This window comes from Rhopilema esculentum, chromosome 10 (genome assembly GCF_057945365.1).
Source record: "Rhopilema esculentum isolate cy_ngs chromosome 10, ASM5794536v1, whole genome shotgun sequence".
In the NCBI taxonomy this organism is placed as follows: Eukaryota; Metazoa; Cnidaria; class Scyphozoa; order Rhizostomeae; family Rhizostomatidae; genus Rhopilema; species Rhopilema esculentum.
In genome coordinates this window covers 11,715,535-11,740,934 of record NC_142824.1, presented here as the reverse complement: position 1 = coordinate 11,740,934, position 25,400 = coordinate 11,715,535, and the positions used below count along the sequence as shown (strand labels likewise).

At 36.8% G+C, this 25,400-nt stretch overlaps 1 protein-coding gene across 1 annotated transcript; it reads right to left on the bottom strand.

Moving 5' to 3' along the window:
- Positions 1 to 5,107: 5,107 nt before the first annotated feature.
- Positions 5,108 to 14,897, bottom strand: LOC135685340 (doublesex- and mab-3-related transcription factor A2). The gene is made up of 3 exons (XM_065201258.2): positions 13,846 to 14,897; positions 7,029 to 8,072; positions 5,108 to 6,691 (listed from the first exon to the last, which is right to left on the bottom strand). Exons 1-3 carry the CDS (start codon positions 14,195 to 14,197, stop codon positions 6,486 to 6,488), a joined length of 1,602 nt encoding a protein of 533 aa, XP_065057330.1. The 5' UTR covers positions 14,198 to 14,897; the 3' UTR covers positions 5,108 to 6,485.
- Between the last annotated feature and the right edge of the window lie 10,503 nt (positions 14,898 to 25,400).

The window sequence follows — 25,400 nt, the reverse complement described above, 5'->3', positions numbered from 1 at the left end:
TCATTTTGTTTTTTTTTGTCTCGCCTTCTTTTTCAACGCAGCCGAACGAGTGACCACAATATTGTCGTCGCAGTTAAGGTTTATGAGAGAAGATGTATTTTGGATACGCGAATGACAACTGTCACATAATTTTGAAAAACGGCATTTTATAGAAGCCGCTCATTTTTGAAAAGCTAGCCACAGAATGTCGTGTGTGTTATTGACTAGCAAAATTATTGACTGTTTGCCAATTTTGTTAATTTTTTGCTCAAGAAACATTTTACCAACATCTCTTTAAGATTCGTTTTAGCAACAAATCCAAACAATTAGCGATTTGTCAATATGTTTTTTTACCAAAATCAACATTTTTATCTAAGGTACCTCTGTTTCAAAAATCATCCAGCAGTACTCTCGCGCCATGATTCGTTTCAAAGATTTTCAAGCATCTATCCGTCATGATTTGAAATCTTAGGGCATCTTTAATCTAGTTCGGGAATTGTTCATCAAATAATATCTATCTAAAAGTATATGAAAATGTGTAGGAATTGGGGATATTCTTTTTAATCGATGTATGGAAAGAATCATTGAATTAACTAGGAGACTTATCACGTGGAGAATCTTCGACACTCAAATGATGCGGAAATATTCTGAATCCACATAGCTTGAAATTGTTTGACTATTTGAAGATGGAAATTCTGTTTTCACACATTCCAGATTCCTGTGCTCTCTGCTGCTTGTTTTTGCAATCGTTTTACCCTTGCAATGCAAACGATATGCATGGGCAACCGACGCAGGTTGGAAAATTGAGGGGGGGGGCAAGGGAAAATTTAGCAATCATAGCAAAGTATTTTTAAAAAAAGTGGTTGAGGCCATGCCTCCGGGTTCCCCTTCGTCGGAGGCTCTGAATAGAAGCAGAAATTTCAAAATATAATTGGCATTCTAATCACCTGGAGAAAACATGACAACTGCAAGGTTCCTAAAGGTCTCAGTTTATAAGAACTTTGAGCCTGTCTTGAACATTAAGAGAAAACGAATTCTAAACTCGGGGGATTTTTCCTAATTCCTTTAAAAGAATGAAGTTCCCCTATCCTGTATATAAGTGAGATAAAGACAACAACGACATAATCACTGTAATAGACGGATAAGTCAAAGTGAAATGATGCTACAGGTCTCTGGGTGACCTTAGAAAAAGGAATCATTACTAAAAACACCTCGTTTAAATATTTCATAAAATGAAATTATGTGATGGGTCTTGATCTAGTTTTTTGAGGAAAACAATTTATGCCAATACAACTAATACCGATGTACCATCACAACTATAAAGACCATTCAATATAAAGACCAACACATCAAAAATCGGCAATAAGGATTAACGCATAGACAAGTTTGGAAAATACACAGAATTTCAAATAGGAATAGGCAGCATTGTGACTTCGTTTTCTGTTAGTTGGTGCTCGTAGATTGAACCTAAATTTGATGCTTATAGCAAAAAATCTTCAAGAAGAAGCCAAAAGTAAGATTCTATTAAAATGTTATCGAGATTTATAGATTTAAGTTAATTGTAATTTCTGTTATAATTTTAGAACATACAGTGTACTGTAAATTGCGTTTGTAAGTTTCGTTTTCACCTTAGGACCTTGTTGGTAACATTTTCAATAGGCAAGCGGCACTGATTGGGCAATCTCAATAGTCATGCGTTTCTGATGGGTCTACTTCGATCCACAACTGGGTATATATATTTCCTAGCTTAGTGTTTTGATTTATGTGCTGACGCTCTTTACTATAAGAATGTCAGACCAGGGCCTCAGATGAAGTGGGGGGGGGGGGCACGGAACCCCCACTTTTTTAGAGAACAATAGAATCTTTTTCAAAATCTTTTGCTATGGGTGTTAAATATTTACATTCACTTGCCGCCCCTTTCCAACCTGTGTCGGAGCCTATGCAGACAAAAGGCTTAGGTATGGCGCAAAAAAGGTCACCATCTAAGACTAAAAGACGCTTTTGACATTCCAAAGACAAGAGCTGTAACGGTATCAAATCGCAGAGTTCCCAAATGCCAACAATCTGGAAATCATTCCCACGATTCACTCCCAGAATCAATAAAAACAGCCCAAAGCACTATGTTAAATCAAGTTGCAAAATTTACCAAAGCTTAGTTACTTTCAAAGAAATTCTCATCTCTCCTCTGCATTATACAATCTGTTTCACGTTATACTTGAAATATCTTCATGTTTTTCTAGATTAGTGTGCATCCACAATTGAAAAGTTACCATTAAACAATTTAAAAAGCATAAAGGAACAATGAAACTCGTTTTCTCATTTGGGCACTTAAACCAGGTGTGATGTTAGCGGTCATTGGTTAGTAAAGAAATAAAAGAACCAATCAAACGCGTCTTTGTTACTCTCACGTTGCTTTTGATTCACACCTGGATATAGATTTTTTGCTTATTTTCGGCCATTATCCGACATTCATACTCGTGAGTGAAGAGTATTCATACTGGAGAGTCAAAGTACCTCAGCATGCAATGTTTCGTGGCATCTTCCAATTTTGAGGTAGCAAAAACATATCCAGGTGTTTTTGTAAATTTGGTTTGGACGTTTTTGTAATTGATTATCTTTGAAGACAAAGGAGGCACTAGGTACTGAATGTTGAGAGGGTTATAGCAGTAGTTCATGTGAAATTTTTGTAATGTATAAAAAATTTTACTTTTCCAAGGCTAACCTAAAAACGTGAAACATCCCTACCTAGTGCATCTTTTTCAACTTTTTGAAGAATTTAAGGCATGTTATTGTCTCTTCCTCCTTCTTGTCTGTGACACAATATGGAGCATGATTTAATTTTTCCCAACTTCCAGCACCAACGAACTTCACCCACTCCACTTCCTACTTACCAACGAATCCAATGCAACACGCAACATAAAGCAAAGAGTGAATCAATTGAAACCTTTGATTACATCGAGTAATGAAAACAAGGAAGCTTGTACAAAAAAGCCGTCACATGTTGGGGAAATATCAAAGTTATCGTGAGCTGATCGGAAAATGCAACATTTTATCGCTGATACATATCTCTTTGAAAGACCGTCAAACACGATAACTGTTATTTGTAACTTTCCTTGATAGGTTGCAAGTGATAAAGAACCGCCATTAAATCGCGTTGCGTGCCTGACCTCCATTACAGAAACAAGAGCACGAGGCTTCACCCTCGTTGCACTACGACTTTCAGCCGGATACCTCAAAATGCAATGTTGGCGAATTTTCGTTAATAGTTGTCCTTTCTGATCAAGCAAAATTTGCATGGCATCTAATACAAAATTCAGTAAATTGAATAACAATTATCTGTTGCGGAAATAGTTTACAAGCTCATTCATTATCATTAGATGTTCCTAGACACCTGCTTTTTCTGGGAGGAAAATTTCCAAGGAAAGAGGGATTGATAAGTTAAAGTTTCTCGGAACTATATTCGAATGATAAATATTGAGCAATTTGAATGTGAATTTTCCTAGTTTGTATTTATTGCAGCTCTTGCCTTTTTAATTCCTATGCCAAGTTATGCTACACGGTTGCCCTTCATCCTGCTTTGAAAAATTGGAATGAACTTCCCTTGAATGTCAGAAACCCACACTAAGTTTATTCAAACAAAAGCTAAAAATCTTTAAAATGGTCTGGAAACCACTAGCATGACTTAATGGGAGAACATTAGGATCATTTTTTAGGTCTTTGTTTGGTTTTTTTAGGTCATTTTACCTGTTTATTTTGAATTCGTTCTTTAGTTTGTGTATAAATCATTTTACGATAAAGCGCAAGTGCAGTGACGGCAATCAATATAGGAGCAACAGCTACTATATCAATTGTCTTAATTGTTTCTCAATAGGCAAATGTTAGTCGTCAATATTTTGATGGTAGTGGTAAATAGCCAGAGCTTTGAAATCCTCGCACCAATTTCCACCCAGAATTGCTTGTCGTTATATTGTCGGCTAATACGAGACGTAAATGGCTTTGAGATGCCACAAAATAATACTTGTTGTCACAGTAATGACCAGTCTTGGAATTCAGCAAAGATACTTAGATGAACAGCACGTGAGTTTTCTAAAGCAATTTATAACTCGATAAACTAATCTCTTTAGAAAATGGTATCAGATTCTTTGTAATTGTTTCAATGATATTCATTGCAAACATTGACGTTGTCTATTCCATTTCCAAATAGATTGCCAATTGTCCATCAATTTTTACGACGCAATTAAAACAAGACCACACTCAATTTCTTCGCAAAGAGCCAATATGCCCTAACTCGGCGTACCGTAATCCAGGGTCAGGCTCAACGTTAATTCAATGTATCGATTATCAATGGGCCATTATTGCTAATGACAAATTATAATCTTTTAAATTTAGAAATAAATGGATGTTTTTTGGGAGAGTCTCCCTTGCTCTTTTTATAGTACTAGACCCCTGACTGCAAGAGAAACATAGACCAGGAAGACGAATAATGCCATAGATAATGCCATAGAAAATTGATTTTCCTAGTTAAAATACTTTCAATCAATTTTAAGTCTTCACAAGATGGCCTTTTTCGTGAAACATTGCCATCCATTCTGGCATTGTGCCATACGCCATGAACCAGGGCCTATTTTAGTGTGGTTTTTCCCATTTTTTGTGGTTTTGGAAATCCAAAATTGTGGAATAGGTTTTTTTATTTTAGCTATATTTTTGTTATAGATATGTTTTTCTGTTGAAAGAATTTTGAAACTTTATAACATAACAGAACAGTAAAATCATCCATGAATCGCAGCACAAGTTCTTTGGTCCAGATTAATCTGGTCCAACAAGAGCGAAAAATTTTACAGCCAATCAGCTTTTTGCTCTCAAATGGTGTAAATGCATAAACAAAACACATCTGTAATCGTGTTATGTTGAATATAAAGGAAAACGCTTTCTACGGCAATGCTTGATATTTTAAAATTCCATGCTTCATATACAGCCTTCTTTTCTTAAAGTGTGGTCTTGGAAAATTTCCATAAAATAGGCCCTTCCATTGACTGTGAATTCCTTCCAAAAGCCAGGCTTGGAGTTTGGAGTGAAAATAACGTTAACACAACAGAACAGACGCAACAGTGTAGAAAAACAAAGCCAAAATACGGATTTATGTATCTTATAAATTTATATATGTGTTGTGCATTTAACATTAAAATAATACGTTTCTTTGAAAACGATGTTGCATGAGGTTTTTTATCAATAAAGCCGGCTCTTACAGATGATGCCTACATACTGATAAATAGAAATGATAAAACTTAACCAGCAGTTATGAACACAAAATCGAAAAAGTAATCAGCAAATATATGACAAAAAGAGGACGTTTGTCGTTTTTCGTATGTATATGGAGTCGATTAAAATGTATGATGATCAATTGCGAATGGAAAATTATATTTTGCGTACATTTTGCAGTATAAAATTAAGGAATGGTCATTACAGATGGTGAACAGAATTTACTTTGCGTTAGGTGTATTGGCATTGTTCTTTTACTAAAAAACATGTAAAACGCTATACTCTACAGTGACAAAATGTTATCGAAGGGATTTTGAGCAATTTCAGGATCGATCTGAAATTAGCATTGTATGGAAAGGTGCAATTGATGGAAAATTAACTGTGTCAATGAAATTCTCGAATCTATGGTGTTAGAGTTTCTCATATAATGGGTCACTGTTAGTAGAGTTTTAATGAAAGAACAAAAAGGAATATTTCTAATAGCAATAAAAATGGACGGGTATGCAATATTTACACTTGGAATAAAAACAAGGAATATGGGTAGGCAAATTAAATCTTACTCAAGGAAAGGTGCATTAAAATATATATATATTTGTACAAAAATGTATAGGATGAATAGATATGCCTAAATGAATTTATATGGTACGATAAGGAGCACCAGTTAGGTGTATCCATACAGATGTTGGGGAAGGAGTGGGTGGGATAGCCCCTGCTTTACTGATTCTCACGATGTATAATTCGCATTTGCATTCTTGACAGCTGTGATAAATTTCGTCATGCTACAAATCGATGAAGGAAAGTGATCCTAAAGTGACGCATCCTTTCGAAATTCGATCTTCCTTGATCTAACAGTATCATAAACTTTAAGGACAGCAACTCTCTTTCTCCCTCTCCCAAGTAGAGTTGTTTGAAACCTTCAGGAAAGCTTAGTTTAACAAACTTTCAAAGTTTGGATTGTGAGCGTTATGAATTCTACAGATGTTTCTACTCACGGGTTCAAGAGCCGTAAATGTATAATTAGCAATATACCTTTTCTAATTATGTTACCATATCCTGAAGAACCTTGACAGAGGCAGTGGAATATACGACGTAAAACTAATATAGATTCACTACTTTCATTCTATATATGTTTTCAATATGTCCAGATACCAGCACCTCATCTCTCCACCCTCCCAAACTCAATTAATTCTGATTCTAAACATAATGCTTATTTCAGGTATTATGACGTTATTTTCTACACATAGTTTCTACGATTTAGGTTCTGTTGGTTCACAAGTTGGGCACCTTTGGTCTTCCAGTTTCATTTTTCCACCACATCCAGCGCAGATTTTCACTGGCTCGTTCATCTGCATAGGTACATGTGCGGATACAGGCACATATGCTATTCTATGCTGCTGACCATTTTTCAGCGAAGGAGAGCTTGGACGATTCGTGTGCCCAGAATGGCGGGTCACTACAAAAAAGCGACAACATGGACTTGAATAATGAACAACTATGGTATGCTACCTTCCAAAAAGGATTGAAAGGATGAATTAGCAAATTCTATTTATCAGTGACAAAGAAGAGAAGTAAAATCTTTTTAATCTAGAAAGCTTTATAAATCGTCGGTTATGTTCCACAATTACGACCATGTAACAAGTAAAGTGTTGAAAAAAGAATCATTTCCATGTTATCTTTAATTTGATTCAAAACATATTTCAATGGAATAGATTCGAACAGTCCGAGATAGATGTGCAATTATTTAACGTAGAATTTATCAAATAATGACAACAAATTGTATCGATTCTTACCAGTGCCATCCTTTGGTGAGACATGAATTTCTGAAAAGGAGCTGGTGGCGATTGTTGATGGACTGTTAGAATCTGCTAAATTGCTTTTAGGCCCATTGATTTCAGCTTTTGTGCCTTTGGAAGAAGACTGAGGTACACAGTCTGGGCACGGGCATTTTTGTTGAGACAGTTGGCAGTTACAGCCAGGAGGGCAAGGTGGAACAGGAACCATTGCATAGCCATGTTGTGGATGTCCCGGTGCATGCTGGCCATGTCCCGGGGAGGCGTTAAACGGCATAAAGGCAGACATTGGTGGTACAGACTTTTCGGATCCGTGTCCTTGGTATCTATGGCGGTTTCCCTCATCTACAGACGCTGGAGGCAGGGTAAAACTCTGACCAGGCATTCCAGACATTTGAGCCACTGCTCTTTCGTGACTTGGTAGAACACACTCAATAGCCTGTACTATATCTCCGTTGCAGCCCTTCAAGATTAGTTCAATTACGCTTCTTTTCTGTTCCGGAAAAAGCCTTGACAGGAGATCCAAGTATCGCATTTGCTGATGCCGCAGAATGGCGGACTCATCAAGGCGCATGTCTCTGCGTGGCATCTTTGCAGGTGGTTCTTGACTCTGCGGTGGCAAAGAATGCAGCTTCGGAACTTTTTCATGGACTGAAGGCATTGCTGTCTGCCGATGAGGAATTGTGGGGGACACTGGTTTCGGGTGATTCGGAAAGACCTGACTGACGGTTGTGACGTGATCTGCGTTTTGAATATGAGCCATAGAGTAAGCCATAGACATTTTGGGGGAAGGCGAGAGGCTTTCAGGCTTGCTAAAGGAAACATCAGCCTTGATTGTGTTCACTTGCTTATGCTCTCCCAATGGAGAAATGTGTCCAGAACTCACTCTTTCTGGGGAGCGGGGTTCTGGAGATTCCTTCAATACAGCCTTTTCCTTCTCTTCTTCGACCACCATCCCATTCTCTTCTAACTTGATCGGAGGCTTTTCATCGTCCTCGTTGTCCTCATCGTCTCCACTATTCATATCATTAATACTCAAATCATCTGCAATAAAAATAACATGATAACAGCTTTTTATCTTAAAGTGTCGTAGGAACATTTTTATTCATCGAGAGATGCATCTGTTGCCCTCCATTCACTACTTTGTTACAAACGAAATAGCGCATGGCTTGCCAAATACTGAGGAGGGAGCTACAACCCCTCAGCTACCTATTTATAGAAAGCTGCAAACCCTTAGCTTTCCATTTATCGAGGGTTCAATAGAATTGTCAAGTGATGACGTCACAAAAATCTGTTTTTAGAATTTTTGAAATTTTCTCCATTACCTGAAAGAGCATCATGAAATACCTCTAAATCTGCAAAATCAGCTAAAGGTATTACGAATTAGCCGAGATATGTCCAGATGAGCACAAGCTCTGGTCCCATCAAACCTCTGTAATTTGGTCTCAGTTCATAACTTTATGAACTGAGCCAAAATAACAGTAGTCCGTTAGCAAACTTCAAATCTTCTATTGGCAATAGCTCACCCTATTTTTGACAAATTTAACTGATCTTGCATATATGAAAATATCTTATGGTGTTGTTTAATGTTATGTGGTCAAAATTCGAAAATTCTAAAAATAGCTTTTTGTGACGTCACACTTGAGAACTCTATTACACTAAATCCGAATGGAATTTGTGCACAGCTCTCGATAAACTCGATGTGGAGGGAAAGCTGCAATTTCTGAAATCTACTTGGCTGCTATGGAAACCAAGGACATCTGTTACAAGCAAACAAAATGTGCTTGTTCAGTTGCGCTGACTTCTTTTGAATAGCACATTTGAGTAATTCTACATATTGTTTGCAAATGGAACATTGTCTGCCAATTAGAAAACAGAAAAACAAACTGCAAATGTGGCCTCATCCCATAAATTCAATGCTATTACTAATGTAGAAAAAAATCAAAGACACGCTTCACAGTCAAACAAATTAGCGAAAAAAAGAGCAAAACCAGGCCTGGGAAGATTGAGGTGTAGACTTGCCCAAGGTCTATTTTTTGTTAAATCCGTAAGGCATTCGTACTTCGCGAGGGCATATCTTAACTGCGGAGGAGACGATAGAAGGCGAAGGAGAAATGGATGATTTTCTTTCGCCTTCTATCGTCTCCTCCGCAGTTAAGATATGCCCTCGCGAAATACGAATGCCTTACGGATATAACAAAAAATAGTCTTAAGGAAAGTCTAATTAGGGCGGAATAAAACTCAGAACTGCTTTTCATGATTGAATATCTATTGAATTTCAATGGTTTATTCGGGCTCTCTCTTATCTTCATTAATCAAATTGTGTGCAATCACTTTCATTTTTAAATAAAAAATCATTTTTTTCGGCTGCCAGCTTCATGTAAGCATTGAGCAGAAATTGTTTCATTGCGTGTATTTTTCTACAAAACTTTGAAGTAAGGTTGAGATAGGGCTTGGGTTCACCCTCACGTTTCATCAATCAGTCTTTACTAACAACCAAGCATCGGAAAACATTTTAATGTGATCAACGGTAGATATATTATACTGCGAGCAGAGCATGCTGGATTCAAACTCTACCTATTGATGCATTTTTAGATTTTTTAATAAATCCACTCTACCTATCAAAAGAGCGACTTTGCAAAATATCGTCTTAGAATTTCGATGCCGTAATGGCATTGTTTCAGAAACTGACATCTGCTGGACAGGAGTAGTTATCTATTTTAGAATGAATTTTTCATTTGGAGACTGTGCTTTTAAAAGGTTTTGACAGTTAAAAGAATATTGTGCAACTTTCTTGTCCGCTTTCATGAGTGTCCGTTATAAAGTTGTGTCCGTTAAGGGCACTGTGTCCCGCCAGTCAAATATACATGATTATGCTCTGCGGCACGTTGAGAATTAGTTTGAAGTTGCTGATTGGAAAATGTAACAATAGCCGATTGTTTAATCCAACCAACGGGAGGTTTGGCGATAAGTCCGAACACAGTACCTTTAATGAAGGCTTTGCTGTTTGTCCTTAAAAACCACCAAAAGAAGAATGTGGCATTTATGTTTGGCTAAGCTCCAATTAACAAAAGCCTTTGACGTTTGCAGCCAGTATAGCAAATTATGGTACCTGACTGTTTCTGAATATATTCAATGGCATCTTGAAATACATTGATTTGCAAAAGTTGCCACCTGGCTACCATTGACATAAGGCACCGGTGGCCTGCTTTAAAATTGCTAACAACCATCAAAAAATTATATTTCCGATAACAGAAACTATTCATGTGGCCATGGAACCAGCAGGCAGAATTCAATACAATTAAACCAATAAACAGTTTGCATTTACAAGCTGTTAATGAGCTACTTTGAACCCAAAACACCACACTGTGGCATGGCCTTTGACTTATAATTCCCTTGTTTGCTACTTTTGACGTTTCTTTTATGAAGTTGGCTTGATCGAGTGCTCAGGTTGCCAAATGCTAACGAACACGACTTTTTTCATGAGCAAACGTTAGTGTAACTCTATATCTTTAACATTTTTGAAAAAATGGCTTTGAAAAAAAACAAACATTTTAAAACACATTTTAGCTTTTCGCCTGATACTTTTCGGAGTATAAAACTTCAGAATAATAACTGAAAGTTTTAAGCTAGGAAATATATATACCCAGTTGTGGATCAGCGCCGCTTGCCTGTACAAAACATTACCGAAGTATTATTTGACTTGAATTTTTCACGAAGCAACACGTAGTATATGTCCCATTATCTCAGGCACTCATTATAAATTTCTACTTGTTTTAAAGATCCAATTCATCCGACGAACCTTATCCGACCTTTTTTTAGAAATGACTTTGGTAGGATGGTTAACTGCTTCAAACTCAGCGTTTCAGTGCTATCTGTACAAAGGCCAAAGTACATAGTTCGTTTCTGACAGGGGTCAAAACCAAAACGATTCTTAACATTACGGGGGTTTCTTATACTAATGATTATAACCTAGCTTTTTGTGTTTATGATGATTATAATGACCATAGACATAAACTGATTGAGAGCCCGAATGGTTTGTATTTCAATTATTGCCTCACTGACAAGTTCAAGAAAGCAGATTACTTTTACTTTAAAAAGCCGCGCTTCGCAAACATTTCATTTGCACAATCCGCGAATCTTGTTTATGCCTTGCAAGTATTACATACAAGTTGCCTTTTCTCTGATTAATTTTAAGGTGGCTGATCAAACAGAGCTTAACTAAAATGAGGTCGGAATCCATGTTTTGTTGAGAAATTCGTGAAAAAACTTTGTCATTGTCAACTGTTTACTTTTTCATTGGCATTTGGCCTTTGAACTGAGAACAAAAATTCAGTAGCAGAGGAAATATTTGTTCAACTGTTAAGCATACTTTTTAGAGTGATTGATTTCACATTCGACGAAGCAAACAGCGCTCCAAGGCGCTATGATCAAAGCTTTTCGGTTGGTCAAAGGTCAACGAACAAACAGTAACAAGCAAGTATATATACCTGTTTCTTCCCCTTGTTTTGAAACGGTTCATAGATCAGCAATATTTTTTGTGAAAAAGCAACAATATCTAAGAATGTTTCTTCACAATTTCGAAGGCTTGTTTAAATCTGGGAGGGGCAATGTATTTATAACCAGGCAGAAAGAGATTGATATTAATGATTGTGGCAATCGAAGTCCGGTTTGTCTGTTATGGAAACTTGCCCCCAACCCCCACAGCCACAACACCCCTATGCCAACTCGAGTAACCCATTTATGAATATTACTTCCATTGTCTTCTCTAAGACTGTTTAGGAAAAATCATTGGTGTGGCTTAGAAAGGGAAGTATTTTGCTATTGTTTTTAATAAAAAAAGGGGGGGAGTCTGTGAGTTATCGATAACCATTTTTAAATGTGAAGCGCATTATTTGCTAGGCACAACAGCACTTGTCTAAAAGGGATTATTAAAGAAATTTTGGTTTTTTCTTCAACAAAGTTTCCAGGTGGTAGATGTCCGGGGTCTAAAACTCTACAATCTTTAAAAATTTTACAAGGACAGTAGTAGGCCTCACTACTTTATCGTATATCCTTATCTTTTTTAAGCAGATAAGCGCGCATCTTATGCATTTTGTTGCCGACACGAATTCACTGCAATCAGACAAGCATATCATATAAGTAAAAGGGTATCTCATCTAAATGGGTGAAAGCACAAATTGCACTGTCCATATTTTGCAAGTTGCTAGATTCCATTAACAGTATAACCCCGATAGCCCGAGCACCTGACAACTCGAATTTTTGTTGTTAACTCGAAAAGGTCTTGCTTCCTTTTTACAATAACCACTTGTTAAATCGAACCCCCAAAAACTAAAACGATTGTTAAGTCGAGCACTGTTCATCGTCCAACACTGTCTGCTGCAAATTCGCGGAAACCAGAAAATTTCTGCAAAGCAATAAACGGTTTTAATTGATGTTATCTTTCCTAAAATCTTTTAGTATAGCTGAAAACTCCTCTTACTTTGTATAAAGATTGGTAAAGATCCTCGCAGATTATTGCTCAATAACACACATGCAATTAATATATCTCTTAACTAGGAAATAATTACTGTTGTTCTGTTACTTCAGTAAACCGAAAACTATTATCTTGGGTAGGTTTCTTGCCAAATCAATAGAAAGCGTTTAAGAGTACGCTTTAAAAAGTAAAGACTTTCCATATTCGGGCTGAAGCTCGAAGGCTCCATTATACGCGCCCACCTTTGTTTCGTTTGCCATCCTATATACCTCTCATAGTCTCTTTCGCATGAAAATACTGTGCCCAATAGTAAGGAAAAAGGTTATTCTTTCATAACCTTTCTGTAGGTAAATTGAATACTCTCGCGTAGAATTATTATTTCCTTTCGTATCATCAATATGAGTTTTCGAGTATCGAGGGAAAGGCAGACGGCTCTTTGAGGCAATCTGTAATTAACTCGTTGAAATTCTTAAGTCTATTCATTTTTTAAACAATAACAGTTGAAATGATACACAAACTCTCTAAGGATTTTAAACAAAGCAAGATCTGTTAAGTGGGCTAATCTATAACACTTGGAGATTATTTAGTTGCTCTTGGGAAGGAAAAAGGATAAAACTGTGGCATTATCCAAATAACTTACAATTAATCAATACAAAATCAGAGTATACATTATTTGTACTTTGCCGAGAATGCTTCATGAATGCGAAAAGCCCCGGTTACAAAGCGAAATAACTTGGGATAAATGATTTCATGGTTGAATAAAACAATGTTTGACGAAATGAAACAAAAGGCCAAAGGGGAAGAGTTTCGAGGCTTGACAATGGTTTCACTGTAGCGCTTTCTGTCCTATGTCCTTTGCTCGGTTGAACCTCTTATGTGTCTTGTGATAGAAATTTGCCCAATGATTGAAGTAAAACAGTTAATTCTGAATTCATTTTGCGGGAAATCGAGTTCAGTTTCAATTCTGGTGCTAAATCTTTCGCAGATTTACTTATCAGGCTACACAAATAAGCGGAAATTGAGCACTGGCGACAAAATAAAAACACACGACTCTATGGAACTTATTTGTAAAATTTACGATATTTAGCCTTCAGTTAAAATTATAGGGTTGTTAACTTTTGCAGATTAGCACAAAACAGCAATACCATATTGTTATGTACATGCATTGAAACTTTGATGTCAATTCCTTTTAGAAACTGTCATTCTCTCATATTTTTTGGACCGTGCAGAAATAGCTGGAATTTTAGATCTGATTTTATATCCTGATAGAAACCAGCAGCATGCTAAAATACAAAAAATATGCTAGAAGTCAGGGTTAAGCAGCTCTATAAGGATACTTACCAGGGGAAGACAGTCTTTGAGTAGAAGATGGATATTCCGAGGGATAAATGCCATTATTGCCACTACTACTTGGCTCTTCTTTAACACCCTGGACTGACTCGTGTTGTTGCAGTTGAATTGCTCTTATATATTCTTCTTGATCTTGTTGCCTTCTGAGAGCGACCTGTGCTGCCATAACTCGCTGCCTCTCCGCAATCAAATTACAGTCCGCACAGTTGCAGTCTCGCCATCTACAGAAACGTTTATGTCCTTTCAAAATAGAAACAACACCGTGATTCCTACACCTTGCACATTTTGGGAGACGTGGAGGGGTCTTCATTGATCCTAGACTTGCCGATGTAGCAACACTCATTTTCTTATGCTGATGCAGTGCAAGCACCAGAGACGAACACGCGAGACCAATGTGAAAGAATATTTCAATGTTTCTAAGTCTCTAACGGGTCGACAATCATATATGCGGGCTGTGTTGTCTCCTGTTCAATAGAAATAAACAATACGTGGTCAGGTGCTGGCCTCTGATTGGTCGTCGCTTTCAATCGGAGCAAGCAACCAAACAAACTGTTGTATTGGAGATTTTACATGGATTGCTACTATTGTCACATTTGATGTCATGTGGCATGAATCCCAAAGAAAGCAGAAAAATTGACCCTTTATGTCTAATTCGCTGACAGAACAACTTCTCTCAAATCTGTATCTGGCGAACTTCCCTTGCTCGAATTTTTATTGTTTCGTAATCCAATTGTTTCCAACTGGCAACAGATGTCTTAGGTTTCAATTTACTTTGGCCTTTGCGCTTTGACTGTCGGATTACGACCTGTCTTTATAAAACTTTGACATGAAGCTCGAAAATACGGTGTATGCAGTTATTAAAACAGTGTTAGAGTTTTATAATTTGTTTCGGAGAAGCTGTTCAAACGGCTTGTTGAAGTTGTGAAACCCGTCTGTAAAGGTGCAAGTTTCTTATGTGTAAACAATGAATCTATTGAAAAACGTGTTAGGTTAATTGCTGGTTGAAGCTTGGCATAATGCAGGAAATACGACATTATTTGCTCCACACCAGTAACGTAAAAGAAATCGTTGTTGCTTTTCTACGAAACAGTGAGACGTTAGTACATATCTGTACTTCGCTTCTAGATGTTCTTCGCATTATTCCCGATAATCAAAACAACCATCAAGTTTTAAAAACTGCCATGACGATAATCGTTTCAATTAGTAGGATATTGCCTTTGCACTCAGCCATTGTTACATATTCGACCATAGACAGCATTGATCGTGAGAACAGTTTCAAAACACAAACTGCTAAACTAAATCCTAAAAACTCGATTAACCTTGTGTGTAGACCTGGTCGTGAAGGACTGTGAGCAGAACAGGCTCTTGGAATGAACTGAACGATTGACTATCCTATTTCAGAACCCTTTCGGCAAACTTACAAAATGTTGAATTTTTTACGTCTACTTTGATAAAAGACAAAATTTCTTGCATGTATGACTGGTGCATTTGTGCAGAGTAGGAATGGTGCAAGGCTAATGTCTTCGAAATTAGGATGAATGGTACCGCGAAGTGCTATCACAAAGTTGCAAGTTTAGGTTTACCCTTTGGAATTTTTTGTTAAGCATTCGAGCCCTCATTTGGAAGGCTCACCCAAACACTGCATTTAGTTTAAATAAAGATATTATATTTATCATAACTTTGGCCTTCCAACTATGGCCTTTTCAGGAGAGGTCAAAGGACATCATATACTATAAAATTTGACCTCAGTGATTCTTTTCTTTCAGAATCTTGACCTAAGATAAACTTGAATTTGATAGAATATTCTTTAACAACTTCACATTACATTACAACGAAGAAAATATTCACACTAAGTAAAACCTGACAAATAGTTCGAAAATTCTAAGGCTTTTTACGATAACACTGATGAGTCATCTTTATTGAAACAGAACAAGAATTGCACATGTATTGAATAATTAAACACCAGTGCCATATTTTGGGCAAGATATAATTACCAAAAGTTTCTTTATTGATCCTAGGACAAAGGAGATTACAGAACAACCTGCAACCTTGCGGCTTTTTATTCATTTGCGGCAACCAGAAACATAATATAAACAGGTTTGGAAGCTCTTTGTAAATTTAACGCAAAGGTTTCCGAAGGTTCAATTTTCCTGTAGGTTTCTAACGGCAAATGTGACATAAATGTGTCATGATAGCTACTACTACAGAGCCAACACTTCATCTCTTAGCTTGTTCTCAAGGTTTCAATGCATTACGAACTGTTGGTAGTTACTTTCAGTCAAACTCTAATGGCATTGTTACAATTGCTATAGAATAATGTTTACTAAACGATTTCACACAATATGCCAAAAGAACTCTTTAGCACGGACCATTAGAACAGCAAATCGGTTCGTTTGGCACATATTTTGGAACGCATTTGATTATTTTCTTGGATTTTGCTTTGTCTTAAATCTATAATCGTCAATTTCAAAATAGATTTGCCGAAAATAAATTTGTCAACGAGTCTTGTTTAGAGCAAGAAAAAAAGAGGCATTTTACGTCCTGTCCTGAATTGTGAGCTGGAGTTTTCGTGTATTCAAAGTTTATTTAAAATACACCAAAGCCATGATGCTGGGACTCGCAACATTGTGTCTACGTAGTTATATGACAACTTGAAACAGTCTCGTGGTATTAAATTCTGTTTCGAATTTTCAATCAAGTAGCAAACCAGGCATTTACAAATATCCTCTAGCCTTTGACCTGTGACACGACTCATTTTGCGCACTCTGTTTTGAGCCTAGCTTCGTTAAGTATATTCAATCTTGTTAAGTGATGCTTGTTTAAACCCATTTCTATAAAGTAAGATTCGATCAACTGTCTAGCAATAGAACAATTTCCATTTCAGTTAATGAAAACATATTCAAAATTCTTTCTTACTGAGCGTTTTGTGGGGTGTCTGAATAAAAAACTGGACAATTCTAATTCAATAATTGAAGAAACAGCGCCTTGCAGAACCGATCACAAAGAGAAAAGCGTTTCGTATTATTATTGTTAATATTATCTTCAATTTGTTTAAATCAGTCTTTGGAACTCCTTTCAAATAAACAGTTGTTCTTATTGTCATTGTCAGCTTTGTAGTGAATACGAATTGTAAATGGATTGTGATGGATTCCGACGATAAAGGTTCTTTATGCTTTTAGGCAAGTCTTTCGTCTACTAATTGACTGTTGCTTAATCCCATATAAACTCTTATTGTTTGTCCATCTCCCCAAAATAGATCGCATACTGGCAGAAATGAAAGCAAGAACGTTTTCTTTACACAGTGTCCTGACATCGGTTGAATTTTAGCTGGTAATCTTGTCACCAGACCTCAAAGTAGTAACAGTGTCGGCAAGTCACAATGCTTCAGCAATATTTTACAAGACTCTGACGACAGCTACAAACATATTGTTGCTAGACCATACCCTCTCTTTGTACCGACAAACAAATCGTGGCCATACCTCCGGTTGCAGCCATCAGGAGCAAGCCCTTATACGAATAACCCTTTTGCTAATTAGACCATCTGGTCTGTATTAAACTATGACACATTTTCCACTAGCTTTTTCCACTGATACAAGTTAACTTGATTTACTTACCAAGTGAACTTATCATGCTTTACTACTATTTGGCAATGAAAAAAGGTGATGGGGATTTTTTTCATGCTTATTGCTCGGCAGACGAGGATCTATCGTTGATTTTGATCTGATTTGATTGCTTCTGCTAGGCCATTGCAAAAATTTCGTTTCAAGATACAGATCTTGAGTTACAGCAACAAAAACTAGTAAATATTTTAACTAATCTATAGCAAGAGGCTAAAGTTTCAATTTGAGTGTCAGAGGTGAAAAGTGAAAGGCGAAAAGTCGGTGGTCTGGTCATTACAAACTGTTGCTTTGGCAATCGGCAAAGTGGCCCGATGAGCCCCGCGTCAGCAGCATTCAATCGAAATTGTGAATATGACTTTAGAATTGCGAAATCCTTTGAGCAACCTGCTAAATAATACATACAAATACAATTTGAATATCAAGAAACAACAGAGATTTAGGCTTTCTTAATTACATGGTCTTACTTTCAATGGATATAGAATTAGAGTCACATGCAATCTGTGAAATCACGAAACGAATAAATTGGAAAAGTTTCTAGGGACACTTTGTTTTGCAACTGAGGCTAGGAAGAAAATCAGAAATTCGTACTTTAGTCATGGCAAGATCTTTACTTGAGAAACAACTACCATTTGGAAGCAACTTTATGAAAAATTGCGTGAGAGATGTTTGGGTAAATAATAATCAATTCATCAAAAGAATTCAAGGTCGCTTCTTTTGCACTGGTCAATCAAACAAGGCATCACGTATAGCTCGTATGACAGTAAACGTGGCATTATTAATGTTACCGGCATCATGCATCAAACTCCATCAATCTAATTTTTGACCGATGAACTCTGGCCTGCGAATTGCTCCTTGACCTTTTATTGCAACATTTTGCGAAACGTCGCTTACTACTTACAAGAAACATTTTTTCCCTATTCTCCCTTATATGGGAGATCAAGGGACAACTCCCTGCTTAACCAACTTTTTTCGGCATTCTTCGTCAATATATCGTTTCTTACCAAAGGGCCTTTGCTTCGATTTTCTTTCGCAAAGCTAGTTGAGCCTTCAATGCATTTTTATTTTAAAAAGTACTACACTGTCCTATTCTTAGGCTTCAACCAAGGGTGTAGTGCTAGGGGGGCTCGGGGAGGGCAAAAATTAGTCAATTTCTACTTTTGCTATTGCTTCTAGCAGCATTATGTGCAAGAGCCTCCCTTGTTATTTTGATAGCACTACACTACTGCTTACAGCCACATAATATCTCTATTCTGTGTTACAGCTATTTAACTGAGGAACTGGGCATGCAATCTTAGCAATACAAAAGCTTTGAACGCGATCACAAAAAAGTTATGTACATAATATGAGCAAGTGCCATTTGGTTGAATAAACATTTTATTTACCTTGTCTTATCAGGCATGAACTTAAAATAAAAACTAATTTACACAGTCAAATATGTTATTTAGATGTCCAAAGAAGCTGATATATTCGTGTTTAATCAGCAGTCACTTTCACCTGAGGCCTAAACTGAGCTCGCTTTGCTTTTATTATCATGAAAAAGCTCTATAAAATCAAGGCTACTGAAATACATTAAACAAAGCTAAGAATAAAAATTTTTTAAGGCAAGTTTTCAATGCGCCAGATTGGAGTGGCTATTATTCTTAAGCTACGGCATAGATTGAGCTTCGATGTTGATGGAAGAAAAACAATTCATGAGGTGTTGATGAAGACACTGGCGAGCATGAAACTTTGATCAATTGTCATAAAAATTATAATTTGATGTTATGATAAAATCAGTATCGCTATCTGAATTTTAATTTTGTTATCAGCGAGGACCTGTTAAACAAAAAAATATAAACTTTGAAATCAGAAATTACATTTAAGTTAGAACTGTGCTCATCATTGTTTTATTAAAATTTTTATAGAGGCATTATGCTTATAACACACGAGAGGCTCTTTGTCCCTAATGTCCTTGGGGAGATTATCAAAAAACTGAGCTCCTTTAAAAGTTAATGTTCAGAGTTCAGAAAACCCCTTAACCTATCCCCGGGTGGAATTTCGTCCTATTTGCTTTGCTCAAAATTTCCTCTTTCTATCTTTCCCTTAGAAATAGAATTAGATAAAATAATTTATGGTACTCTGTCAGGAAAATCGAAAAGCTTAAGCAAAATCCTTTCGTTTTGTATGCACTTGTCAAGTTATGCATTAGCCTTCCTCCTGCTGCATCCTTGGGCAACCTTCATTCAGCTCGCAGCTGTGGGACCGTAACGTTTTCTTGACTCTGCGAATGTTGCTTGCTTCTGTTCTTATTTGTGGCAAGACAAAATTTAACTGTTTCCTCTTGTGTCTTTTCCGTGCTGATGACGCTTGATGTATCCTTCGCCTCAATCCGTATATCCCATAATACATTGTATTACCAAGCGAATTATATTAGTGAAAGAGAAGGGAAAACTCCTCCTTTTATGTTCTCTGAAGATTTCTACTGTCTTTTGCAGAATGATTTTATCAACGTTTCACGAGGATGAGTTTTTCAGTACTGATCTGATCAATAAAAGGGTGGGGCTCGTATTATCCTAAGATAAGATCTTAAAGGTTCTTAAAGTTTTCGGATCTAGTGAGTGTATAGTGAATCGAGATTTCAATCGCGAGCAGCTGATAATCCAGTCGTTATTTGATATCTCCTTCGTAAATTTGATTTTCAAAACTTCTTTTTATTATAAAAAGAAACCCGAGCAAATTGAATGATTCTTGCATTTGCCTCCCAGTGGATACTTGCGATTTTATAATCATTCTGGATGGGTCCTTTATTCTGTAAATCAGCCACCAAATGTTCATCTCCAAAAATTTTGTTATAACCTTACACATTGCTTTGGTAATGTTACACTCCAAAAGGAGTTTTACCCTGGATACCAGACTCACATAAATTCAAGCACAGAAATAGAAGATAGGAACGGAGAAACGCCTATTTGATTTGATTAAGAAGAAGGTAAAGTGGCTCTAACCCTCACCCCTTCTCGTTCCGAGGAGCCACATTTCCTTCCCCTTAGATAGATTCTCCTCCGCTTCTCCGCTCTTATCTTCTATTCCTTGCTTGAGTGTGGCTCTGGTACCCAGGGTAAAGGGGCTTAGTCCTAACTCCCTGCAATGTCGTAAGCCATGTCAGACCTTTCAAAGGTATTTAATCTCATTTGCGCTACCTCCCAAGGATATTGAATAAAAGGTATCATGCGGACTAGAATTTTGATTTGATTTGATTTGTTTTTTAATTATTTATACAGGGTAATACATTCAGTAACGAAAAGATAATAACTGATTTACAATGCACCCTGTCTAAAAACCTAAGCTAATTAACATACAAAGATAGACAAAAATTGATGTACAAGATATTCTGGTAAGGAAAAAAAAATTGATGTTGTACAAGAACTCTCACATCCTTTGATTTTTCAAAGATTGTTTCAGCAAATTTTTGAAAGTAGCCAGCCAGTGAAGGGGCATTTTTTATCTCAGTGCTTTATTCCACTCATTCACACCTCGATATGAGAAACTACGTTGCCCGTAAGAGGTTGCAAAGCGAGGTATTCTAAGATCCATGTCGGTATTACGGAATGTTGTTAAATGGTTTTGCTACTCTGGCTTTTTATCTCAAATTTTCTGAGGAACTTTCGAGATTCTGGTGACTAGGTTCTTTTTCTTGGAAATGAAAGGGTGCATCAAATTCAGGGACAAGCAAGGCTTGAAATCGTTGAAGCTATTTAGAAAGAGTGTCAAGATATATGACCCTAGAAAGTCATCATGGCCCTAGAATATATGATGTAAAATATATGACAAGAAATTTTTTTCTGTTCTTTGGATGATACAGTCAATATCAAGCTGAAATATTTTGTTTTTTTTAAACTTCAGAGAAACCTCTATCGCCTGGTTGTCATAGTCTGCCAACAAATTTTTTTAGTCCGATTCAGGAGACTAAAGAGTCTACAGTGGGGATTGATAAGCAAAGGGAGTCTGCCTGGCCTAGCACTATAGTTGCTGTATTTATGCAGCAATAGATATTGTATGGAAATTGCAAAGCTTTCAACGTATCCGAGGAAATTGACAATAAGTGGCTGAAAATATTTTTAGGTGATCCCGATTCAAAAGGCAAATACCGGCTTATCAGCCAGATATCAGATTTATTTTTAAAGGTCTCAAGAATAAAGAATATTTGATTTTAATTTCAATTGGTAGCAAATCAGGAAACTAAGAGGCAAGGTCCTTTGAAATCGTGACACAAAGACTAAGTCGAAATGATAAGTAATTCCCCAATTCGACGTCAAAAGTGCGTTTTGTTTCCTTATAAAAAAATTCAAAGTAGCCGACGAGAGTTGGTCTTATTGTTTGCTAACTCCTTTCCTGCTTGATTGCTCATGAATGCTGGACAAAGCATCAACTTTGTCAAGTTGCATAGTAGGCTTTCGCAAGAAATTATCAAATGTGACTCTTGCCAAATCATGCTACGATTTGCATGTAAGCTACTAAACACAAACCAAGATCCCTAATTCACTTATTCATTGTAGCAAGTTTGTGACGTAATCAATTATTCTAAGTCATCTAAATCTTAGATAAGCTCGACAAGGTTTTCAAATTATGATATGCTCTGCAGTAATGGACACTGGCCTTTGATTTCACGTTCTGAAAGGTCAAAGGTAACGAACAGCAAAGAAAATGTTGAATAAGAGTATCTTCTATAGGGATTAAGTCTAAGTGCTATTACGTACCAAAAACTGCTTGAAACTGATTAGGTAATACTTCCTTATCTCTAAGTGGGAAGTTCAACATATCTCTTTACTAGAAACTGAAATTTATGGAGGGTTTCTTATATTTAGGCCCACTGTGAGGATCTTTAAGTGCTTATAAGTTTTCAATATCATTTTTACCAAGTTTTATAGTTTGTGTCAGTTCGCACTTTTTAATGAAAAGAATAGACAGTGGTATAGCTATCTGACTATAGGGGCACTAAGCAGAGCGAGCGTCTAAAGAGTCATAAAATTCATAAAAAGTTCATAAAAAACGTGGAATCGTTTTAAAATCGTTTATGTTAACTGACAAAAAACGTTAATACAATCGAAAGGAAGTATTTTGCCGTATGCATCGGGAATTGACACAAGGTAATCTATTCCCGACTCAGCAGTGGCGGCGCCAGCTATTATAGAGTGGGATGGTAATGGGCGCGGCCAGTGGGATCACGCCCCTTTTGCCTCGTTTTAGTGATTTGTACCTAGTTGATTTGGTTGAAATTTGATCTATCCCTACCCAGCGTTTTTTAATCCATTTTCAGAAGAAATATGTAGACCATATTTTCAGAAAAGTGAGGGTGGGGGGAATTACCCCCCCCCCATACCACCCCTTGGCGCCGCCACTGCCTGACTGCATATTGTAGGTGAATTTCAACCAAATTACATTTCGACAATAGATTAAATTGTATTTAACAACTTCAATTAACAAGTAACAAAGACAATAAAGCCCAATATGAAAAAATGGGGGTTCCGCTGGTGGTTTAAGTCAAATTACCCCCAGCCTTTCAATTGATAATATGAATGACACTGTTGCTTTTAATATCAATTCATTAGCAATGGTGAAAGCTCACTTAGGGCATAGAGTCGAAAGTATCGAGCTCTAGTCCATGATTTCTGAAAGCATTTCAAAAAAATTTCTATGCATCTAGAAGTAGTTATCCTTGATACATTTACCATAATACAGTTAAGATTCAAAGATTCAAAAAGATAATAATTAACGTTAAATTAGCCAATCATATTTGTGTACCGAATTTTTTTTGACGAAGAATTCCACTCAAATGTCAAGGCTGATGACTTTTGCAGGTTGACAATGTAATATAGACACCTATACCATTTTTATGATACAAACACTCTTATTTCGGTCTTTATTAAGCGGGACACTACTGTATTGCAATCTCGAGAAAATATTACTATGATAAAATGAAGCATAGAAAAATGTGGCTGGAAACGAAATTTAGTCAACGATGTTTACAATGCTGCAAAATTCAAGGGAAAGTTCTGATAAGCAGTAATCTACTGCGAGGTCTTATGGTATCGGCTGCTTCCATAAGAGCGTAAGTATGTGACACTGGAATATCTTGCTAGTGTTGATTTGCATGTCAGTGTAGCAGCCAGCTATAGGATAAGCCACATTTTCATAGCCAGAATAACAATGTATGCTCCCGAATATCGCGGTAGTCTGAAAATGTCCTCCAGGCAGGGCCGTCGAAAGGCAGCTCGAGCCCAGGAGTGATTCACAAAACTGGACCCCTAAAGAAAATTTCTTGTGGCCACGCCCTACAGTCTCCCGGAAAACAAGGGAAACGCTCTTTTTAGGTACAACTGTTGAAAAAGTTTTTTAAGGATTTTTACAAGAATGTGCAAAAACACATTACATGAATCAAGGACATTTAGACATTTCTCTGCGTAAAGTTACAGGCGTTTATTCCGTATAAGTAGCTGAAATAGTAGCTTTTTCTCATTGTAAATAGATCTGGTTATTTCATTACGGCCCCCATCGGAGCACGGGCCCCGGACCTTTTGCCTCTCCTAACCCCCCCCCCCACTTTGGCTTGAAATTTTTTGCACTATAAGCTTTTGTTTCGAATTTACATCTTCAGCTGATTTTTCGCTGGTGAATGGTGCTCTTGCAAACACTAGATTTATCTGCGACAAAAAATTAAAGGGATTCACCTATCTATTCCAGACAAATTTTAATCGACAAATCTTGAAAATTTTTACTGTAGATGTGCAGAAAATGTGTCACAAGTAGTTTTTCTTTATTTGAGACGGAAATCATGTTTACGACGAGGCTTGTGCCTCAATTAATAGTAACTGGCACATGCATTCTACCTCCCAAATAACTGAATCTCAAGTATTAAACCTCAAGTATTTTATTCTAAATTTTCTTTGCTTTTTCAATTCATAAGTATTTTAAACTGCATCAGAGTATTGTTTGAGATCATTGCCTAAAATGTATAGTCTAAGGCGTACACTTTTGCAAGCAACGAGTTCCTGATCTGTGGAGAGGTGCAAGACCAGGGTTTTACATATGTCTTTAAGCTATGTAGTTTTGTAAAGTGCGAATCATCAAAACCGATGTAGAAATAAACAGGTATGTCTAGAACTTTCAATTACGAGGGGAGTATTACTGGTAAAATTTCGTAGTTGCGGGGACTTGAATCACAAGCCAAATACCAAAACAAGACAATCATTTAACCTGTTGCTTATAACAAAAGAGAACGTCATCAATAGGCACTTTCAAATGGGATGCGAAATCAGTAAAAACTTGGAAATGTTAAAAGATGGTAATAAGTAATTTGTTTGGCAAAGGCAGATGTTGCCTGATGCCTGACGCCTGAATGTGACCGAATTGAAAACAATGGCTAATGAATTGAATCGTAAGAACAGACTTCTTATTGCAATCATGCCAGGCGTTGCCAGTAACAGCGGAGACAGAGTTGATGTTATGCATTGTTCTCTGTTATAGATAAACATTTTGTGCCCAAAAAATAGCCAATTTTATTGTAAATATCGTTGCCTCTAAAATTAGATTAAACAGATAGATGGAAATGTGGTGGCAGCAATGCCGGGCTTATCTCCTCCTCATGTCATATCAAAACGATCTGCAAAATAATCTCGGCAAACAAATCTATTGCTCATATACACTTTAACTAGATTAATACATCCAACAAAGATTTCATATGCACTGTTCAATTATTAAAGGACAATTTGTCGCCAGTCATTCAATTCTTTCTTGCCCGGGGTTCACTGTAAACAATATTACGCTTGAAGTGAAGAAATTGAATTAAATTTCAAAGTTTCCAAGTGCTTCCTCTGAAAATTTGGCATCACAGAAATTTCTTTGTCTATTTTTTTAGCTGTTTGTTGTTTTTTAACTATGTTGCTTGTTTAT